The sequence below is a fragment of the Miscanthus floridulus genome, chromosome 17, assembly GCF_019320115.1.
Source record: "Miscanthus floridulus cultivar M001 chromosome 17, ASM1932011v1, whole genome shotgun sequence".
Taxonomy (NCBI): domain Eukaryota; kingdom Viridiplantae; phylum Streptophyta; class Magnoliopsida; order Poales; family Poaceae; genus Miscanthus; species Miscanthus floridulus.
Genome location: NC_089596.1, coordinates 56,017,811 through 56,026,591, shown reverse-complemented (window position 1 = coordinate 56,026,591; position 8,781 = coordinate 56,017,811). Strand labels below are relative to the sequence as shown.

The 8,781-nt window shown below is 42.9% G+C and overlaps 1 protein-coding gene across 1 annotated transcript; it reads right to left on the bottom strand.

Moving 5' to 3' along the window:
• Nucleotides 1–272: 272 nt before the first annotated feature.
• Nucleotides 273–6,140, bottom strand: LOC136518513 (uncharacterized). The gene is made up of 4 exons (XM_066512177.1): nucleotides 5,820–6,140; nucleotides 961–1,030; nucleotides 765–862; nucleotides 273–478 (listed from the first exon to the last, which is right to left on the bottom strand). The coding sequence occupies exons 1-3, from the start codon at nucleotides 6,006–6,008 to the stop codon at nucleotides 807–809; spliced, it is 315 nt and encodes a 104-aa protein (XP_066368274.1). The 5' UTR covers nucleotides 6,009–6,140; the 3' UTR covers nucleotides 273–478; nucleotides 765–806.
• Nucleotides 6,141–8,781: the final 2,641 nt, after the last annotated feature.

Here is an 8,781-nt window from a genome sequence, read left to right as displayed (position 1 = left end):
ACTCACATGCCCTGCAGCATTCAAGGCCGTCCTACCCTGCAGCGTCTAAAATTGTAATCCAGCGCCGTTCCAATTTGTAATAACAGAAAGTAATGAAGTTCAGCTGCAAAACAGAAATATCCCGACAGCCTTTTTGCTACTCCAAAAATTACTATATAGAATGGCTCTAAAACGAAGCAGGACCAATTTACAGCGTGATTTAAAATAAGCCCACAAAATGGATTTTCAACATTAGATATGCTTGCTTTGATGGGGAAATGAGAAAACGGGTGTAAAAATGAATTAATAAATATAATTAAACATTGCCAAATCATAATCCCCATGGTTTTTCAAGCAGATACTGAGTACACTGTACTTTGAAGCATCCAAATGGGCTTACAAGATTTACTTGATTGCTGACACGCATAGTCGTACAAGCAGTCCCAGCATGCTCAAGTTGCTGGGACTGACACTAGATTAACCACAACTTAGTAATTACCTGAAAATAAAAATCCAATTCTGTCATTAAACACCCGAGGAACTCCATTGCAGTAAATAGCATGCAACAGTGGCACACAGAACGACAAAGGTCAGGATATCTAATCACCACAAGCTCAGTATGACAGTGGCAATTCAAACGTAGTGATAAATGCATAAACCACCAAGTAATTCAACCCTGAAGTCCCAACACCAAGGAAAATTTTATCCCAGGGATAGGGTTTAGGGTCAGGGAAATATTAGGAATCATGAAAAAGCGAGCAACAGCTTATACCAAACTTTCTTACCCTGTGAATCTCCTAACTAATAACTCAATTTGTAACTGAGTGTTATTGGTTGGCGTCATCATTTTCATCATCAGAGTCTGTGTCACTTGCATTGTATCCTGAAATTTAAGAGAAGTCAGGAAAATAAAATGTTTAACATCCAAGATGTGAAAACCTTTAAATGAGATAAACTCAAACAAACTTTATTGATGAATACCTGGACGTTTCATGCCAACCCTCAAAGCTGAAGACCTGAACCTTGATGCCCTATCCATCCATTGTTTTCCCTATATAAAAGATAATATAAGGAAATAAGAGGAGAAAGTACAATCAGAGTGTAGATTAGTATAGCTAATGGGGCAGTTGACAATAGGAACTTTGAAACCACCATATGCATACAGACAAAAAAGGGACATAAATTTGTAAACACTATTGGAATCATACGCAAGATTCAAAACCATCAAGCGTATCATTAATCCAACGAAATATTCAGATTCAACCATCTCCAAATTCAACAGTGAAGTGCACTTTATTTGTGATTTACACAGCAGATGCTAGACTACATAAGTGCATACCTAGGCTCTACTAAGAAATACAAGAAGAGAATGGCCATATACAGATCATAAAAAATGGGTCAAAATAAAAATAACATGATCATCTAAAAGTAGTGCAGTCAGACCACCTTTTCCTCTAGGTCTGGATGACCAAATCGGTGATTAAACACTAAGTACAAGTCCACTGCCCACCTAGATCCTATGTACTTCTTTAAGCTTTCGTTGAATGGTAGTTGGGTGAGCAAGTTCTCACTCCCTTGTTTCAATGGGAGTTCCACTTGAAAAGAGATCCAACATAAGAGGAACTACGTGGTTTTTCTTTATGATTAAAAAGAAATACCCAAACTTGAGTTAAGACAACTTAAACCAGGGTGGTGAGTATGGACAGCCACACCGCTGACCTCCCACCCCCACCGAGCTGGTCTCAGTTCCTGGGAGTGCCACTTGATGCATTCCAACTTACTATAGTTCGTTAAATGATAGTGTACTAGGGAGCTCAGAGCCCCTAAACAAATCTTAATAATTTGGTAATACTAGCAACACTAGTGCTAACCATGTAAACCTCTAAATGCATTGTCTCAAGAATTCAGACCTCGATGATTATAAAATGGTAAAAGATCGATACAACTATGATGAAATCCTCTAGTTGATCAAGTTCTGTTTGGTTTGCACCCTCACCAGCTTGCCTAGTCCAGCCAGCACACTCAAATGTCAGATTTTAGAGGCCCATGGGGTCAGATATGCTGTGTGTGTGACCCAGATTCCCAACCCAATAAGCCAAACAAGTGGTCAGCTCTGCCGGCATTTCAAATTTCAACCATTGACATGCCATGCTGAGATCGATACTTAGCATACTGGCTTTTGAATGTATACCTAGTTCCTATGTACTTCTTAAGCTTTCGTTGAATGATAGTCGGGTGAGCAAGTTCTCACTCGTTTGTTTCAATGGGAGTTCCACTAGAAAAGAGATCCAACATAAGAGGAACTATGTGTTTTTTCAACTCCCTGGCTGGAAGGCAGATCTAATGACAAGGGCTGGAAGAAGGGTACAAGTACAATCTGTCCTCACTGGTATGCTTATTTACTTGGCTGTGGCTTTTGATTTTCCTCCATGGGCTATCAAAGCGGTGGATAAAATTCGGCGCGGTTTTCTTTGGAGAGGCCGTAAAGACGCAAAAGGTGGCCGTAAAGACGCAAAAGGTGGCCATTGTCTTGTGGCCTGGGTCAAAGTTTACCACCTACCGGAGCACGGAGGTCTAGAAATTTCAGATCTCAAGTCTCTTGGCTGGTCCCTGCGCATGAGATAGGTTTGGCTGCAGAAAACAGAGCCTCATCGTCCTTGGGCTGCTCTCCCATTCCCTGTGCCAGAGCAAGTGAGAGCCTTCTTCTCAGTAGCAGTGAATTCTATAATTGGAGATGGTGCAAATACTCTTTTCTGGACAGATCGGTGGCTCCATGGGCAATGCATTGCAGACCTTGCCCCTCGCCTTTTCGCGGCTATCCCTAAAAGGAGGGTTAAGCGGCGCACTGTCCAGGACGCCCTCACTAACCGGGTTTGGATTTCGGACATTCAGGGAGCTCACACAGTTGGTGTGATTGTTGACTACCTTCATTTATGGAATCTACTGATGGATTTTCAGCTGCAGCTGGAGGTTGAGGATAGACACTCTTGGAGGCTCTCCTCCAATGGACAATATTCGGCTAAGTCGGCATACTAAGGTTTCTTTTTGGGTTCTACTCTTTTTGGACCATGGGAAAGGATTTGGAAATCATGGGCACCGCCCAAATGTCGCTTCTTTGTGTGGCTGGTCACGCACAATAAGTGCTGGACGGCTGATCGCCTAGCATGTCGTGGGCCACCTCATCCGGTGTACTGTCCCCTTTGTGACCAAGAAGAGGAGACTATCGGCCATCTCCTTGTCCATTATGTGTTCGCAAGAGAAGTTTGGTTCAATCTATTCAGACAGGTCGGTCTTCAGACCTTGTCCCCTCAGCCAACAGAATTATCCTTCCATGCTTGGTGGGAGAAAGCTAGTAGCAGCACCGTTGATGGGTTGACGAGGCAAGGAATTAATTCGCTCATTATACTCGGAGCTTAGCCTACCCCAACTTGTTTGGGACTTAAAGGCTTTGTTGTTGTTGTATTATACTCGGAGCTTGGCCTGTATGGAACCATGGCAATGGGTGTGTGTTTGATGGAGCAGCTCCAAACTTAGCTGGTGCTCTGATCATTGCCGGTGAGGAGGGCCGCTTGTGGTCTATGGCAGGGGTTCGAGGGCTATCATTCTTGACTGCCCTCTTTCCCGGTATTTAGAGTGTTTAGCTCAGTAGTGGTCGCCTTGTGTGGTTTTTGTCACGGGCGCGAATGTAATCCTTTTAACTGTTGGGGCGTGAGTGTGTGTGTGGTGTTTGTGGGGTTATTTGGGCTCTTGCCCTTTTCTCTTCTTAATATAATGAGGCGCAGCTCTCCTGTGTTTTCGAGAAAAAAAATGTATACCTAGTGTGCTATTTTTACTTCTGAGATGTAGAAACTGAAAAGGAGGATAGAAGGCCAGGTTCACCACGCACCACATCAATCACATTCTGCTTGCTTATATACTCCAAGAAAAAAAGAAATTTCACCATTCATAGAGCATTGATATTGTTACCAACTGGAAAGTCATTATATGGTTTGAATCTATTTAAGTATATATATGTATTTTTAGAACCGTAAAAGCATATCCCATAGATAAAGAAAAGAAGCATTCTAGTGTCCTTTTGAACTTACTCGCCAAATCAATACACAAGTCATGAAACATGATGTCAACAGATAAAAATCATGCTTACTGTGCAAAATGCATAATCCTTTAATGAGTATACCCACCATAAAATGATTCCAAAAAGCAAGAGCTCAACAATATTGCATATCATGAGAAAATTAAGAAAATATCATGACCAATCCCTAAACTTACAAGGCAGTGTCATCCCAGTTCCCAACTCCCAAAATTTGATATTTGAGTTCACGAAATTGTATGTCAGTATTATTTCCCCAACTCTCGAATTTTGATATATATATGGGTCCCCAAACTTATGTGGTGATGTCATCTAGGTCTCTGAGCTTGTCTTGGGTGCTAGCATTGGTCCAAACGGGCTTTGACCCACTCCATGCGCTGACATGACATGCTGATTACGTTTTGACATGGACCTGACACCACGTGTTAGTGTCTCTCTCAAGCCTCTTCCTTCCCAAATCTGGTGAAGGTGCCCGCCACCACAGTCCACCTGCGTGGCCAAGGCCAAGAGTGGAGGTGCTAATTTGGTGCCCAAGGGGCGATTTGGTGGTCGAGGCCCATGGAGGCAAAGGTGAACGAGGCAGAGAAGCAGCAGCAGAAGAAGACGACACAAAAGAGAGGGCTCGCTATGCATGGGTGCCTGCTATCGCCGGTACGCTGCTCAGGGAGGTCAGGAGCTGAAGAGAGAGATCAAAGCCCGTTTGGACCAATTCTAGTGCCCGTGACAAGTTCAATGACCCAGATGACATGAATGTACAAGTTTTAGGGCTTAAATATCAAAATTTGAGAGTTGGTGACCAAAATGTCACCGCTGGGCAAGTTCAAAGACCGTTTGTCAATTTATATTTTATACCAGTAAAATAGTGATTTTTAATCTAAAGTAAACCCAAATTCACATATCCATGGAGAGTAGAGAATGAACAGATCTGCCAAAAGAACTCCGGATTAAGAGAGAATCGAAGCATTGTAAGCCAGTTATTGTTAGTGGCAAAACAAAAAGTAAAAAAACAGCAATGAACAGAACAACTTTTATATCAATCAACCTTAAGCTCCAAGGAATGGCACACAGGATGCAACCACAAACATGAAGTTATTACCAACAAAAAATATATAATTTCATCACCAAGTAAAAAGGCACAAGTACATGCTACACCTATGTAGCATTAACAAACACCATGGCTTGTGCTCAAAATTGAGAAACAATTGTTCTTATCAGCAGATTGCATAAAAGGCCCAGAAAAGCAGCAGTTGACACTACAAAAGCTTGTTGTCCCATTGGATGTAGTACCTTAACCGCAAACAAAGCGACTTAAGGCTGGATCTGAATCACTAGGATAGATTATGATGAGATACTAATATTAATGTTGCATCTGCCAAAAATTCAACAACTAATTCAGTCAGAAAGAGAAACGAAGCGCCCCATACTCTGCGTTTCTGTTGTGGTTTAATCAGGAGGGCGGGGGGCTTAATCTTTTCTTTAGAAACGACTCAAAACTCTCCCAACCAGGAAGCAAGTCCGCAGATTAAAACCCCTACACATCTGAATCTTGACTTAATCAGGTAAACCCAGTACCCAGGAGTCCCTTAAGATCGTCCAAACAGGAAATCGTCGCTATGAAAAGGAGAAACTATAATAATAAATTAAACTAAACAAGGAAGCTGAATCGAATCCCCATCTACCTAGCACAGACGACTAAATAAGGAACCTGAATCAAAAGAGATCTCATTTTAAACAGGGTGCGTTGCTATACCTTGTGCTCGTTCTTGGGGGTCCCATAACCCCAGAAGAACATCTGCGCTACAAGCACCTGGTTGGCGATGTCCCCTTTGCGCGCCTCCTTGTACGCGTCCTGGAACCAGCGCTGGACGCAGTCGCCGACCACCTCCGACAGCGGCTTCCGCTCGCTCTCCGACCCGCCGACTCCATTGGCGCCCTCCATCGCTTCGTCCCTCCCGATGTAGGGTTCGTCGGCGGCGGCGGCAAGGCTTGGGGGCTTCCTCCGACCTTCAGGAGTGCCGCAGCCGACGACGGGTTTGGGGAAAAAAAAAAGAAAACAAAACAAAAAAGGAAGAAAGAACGAGGAGCGAGGCGCGGAAAATACAAATAGGCGGCGGGCAAGGGGCGTTTGTGTAAAATTGCAGTGCGCTTGGCTTTGGGTTTTACCCTTTTCTACAGCTTGCCTGCGCAACGTGCAGGATGAGTCGGCCTAATTTTTTACTATTCAACTTTTTTTTAATAAAATTTATATTTGGCCCAAAGACACTTAAACTCATCTTTGAATTTTGTGGGTCAACGCCATGAGTCCTGGCGTCGAGGTAACATGTTTTACCTCGGCGCCACAGATCTTGACGCCGAGATATCTGATTGTACAAAGAAAATCCTAACTGGCTGGTACTACTATGTATGGGCAAAAGGGCAAGTTGTTTGTGCCCGTAACTTTTCATGTATTGATTTTACTTCTTTATCTCCACACATATTTGTATTGCATCTCAAGTTTTGCATGTATATGTAGATGTTTGCATTCTCTACCCATTTGTATTTTTGTTGCAACTTTTTGTGTAACTATGTTAGGTGCTACTTTGTTTGGTGACACGGTAACAGCGTATGGGCCGGTAACACAGGATATGTTTTCGTATCCGTGCAGTGCAACGCATAGACCATTGCTCACCGTGTACTGGGCAATTGTTTTTTTTTACTGCTCACTGGTACTGGCAAGGACAAGCCAAGCAGGGAGGACGGTGGGATCCCACTCTTGCCGTTCTGAGGTCTCAGTGTTCATTGTCTAGCTGCACCGCAGCTAGGCTAGTGGCACGACCCACGCGTCGTAGTCGGTTAGCACTCGTACTAGGGGAGTAACTGAAGGACTGGAGTGGGGCCGATGCGTCTGCACCAACGAGGCACCGACGCCAAAGACAACTTTCAAGTGCCTGAGCCCCGCACGTCGTTCCGCCTCGTCCCATCGCTGCCCACTCCGTCGCCCACGCCTCTATGCGCCACCGTAGCACTGACCACGCCATCGCACGCGCCTGACCGCGCCATCGACTGCCATCGCACGCGCCTGACCACGCCATCAACTGCCATCGCACGCGCCTGACCGCGCCATGGTCATCGGTGTGTCCGACTTTGGCGCCGATCTCCGCGCCATGTATTATGGCGCCGAGGTACCGGCCGCGTAGGATTTTCTTCTGTGTACAGCCAGGTACTTCGGTGCCAAGACGTGTTACTTCGACGTCAGGACTCGTGACGTTGACCCCTAGAGTCAGTTTAATTTTCTTGGAGGACCAAATATAAATTTTATTAAAAAAGGGTTAAATAGTAAAAAATTAGGATGAGTCGACAGAAGTAGCCGCTGCCGCACGAGGTTTTCAAAGCGGATGCGGTGCTCTGTCCTGTACTCCGAACCGGACAGCTTCCGACCATTGCGCGTATACAGTGTTTTCAAGATAAAGAAACCGTGCCGGTGCCTTTCTTCTAATCTATATATCCATATCACTGATCTTTAATCGCTTCTCTATCTCTAATCTCTAATAATAATATCTATACTAGAATCATGCCCGTACGTTGCACCGGGAAAACATAGTATTTTGATAATTTAAATTTAAATTTGTTTATGTGTTATACCATTACGAAAAAAAACTTTGAGCGAGATGTAGATCCATCCTTACATTTCATGTTCAATTATATAACATAATTCAAGTTTTATGTGATCACGTGAAATGAATCCATGTGGGTCATATTGTAATAACCGTGTTCATCACAGCTATCTAAAGTGGACTTGAGGAAATTATTCTGTACCTATGACTACGAGATTGAGATATTAAGATGAACTTCTTTTACTATTTGTCTGTCATGAGATTATAGACATGCAAAATTTAAAAGAAAAATAAGCTAATTTATTTGATTTTCCAGGAAGTTTTTTTTGGCAGGGAGGGAGATTTTTTTTGGTAGTGATGACGTAGAATTTGTTCTAAGTCCGATACGAAGCCTTTTTAGGATAAAATTCAATAGAAACATATTTTCATTGATTATATCATAATAAAGCTAATTTATTTTATTTTTCAGGAAGTTGTTTTTTTGGTAGGGTGGGAGATTTTTTTTTGGTACTGATGGAGATATTGAGTCTGATACATTTTTTTGGTAGGGAGGGATATTCTTTTTTTGGTACTGATGAGGTAGATTTTGTTCTAAGCCCGATACGGAGCCTTTTTAGGATAAAATTCAAAAGAAATATATTTCCACTGATTATATCATAATAAAGCTAATTTATTTGATTTTTTAGGAAGTTGGTTTTTAGTAATTTATTTGATTTTTCAGGAAGTTGTTTTTTTGGTAGGGAGGAAGATTTTGTTTTTTTTTGGGTACGGAGGGAGATATTGAGTCCGATATGGAGCCTTAGTTTTTTTTACTGGACATTTTGGCCGGTCGGTCCATATTTTCGTTGGTTTTTAGCAGAGTCGGGATAAGTACTCGTAACAAACTCGGGGTTTTAACGACCTGGCGTGGGTAAAAAAAAAAACGATCTGGCGTGCGTGGGCGGGGTTAACGCGGGCAGGGGCGCAGTATGCCCGTGCATTGCACGGATCAATAAATTTTTATCCACATATTCAGCAACGCACGTAGCTTTGGGGGCTAGATAAATGCACATGTGTAACATGGGGTTAAATTTTTTTTGAGTGAATCTTAGTAATTGGACGTGAACTTATGAGCTATGA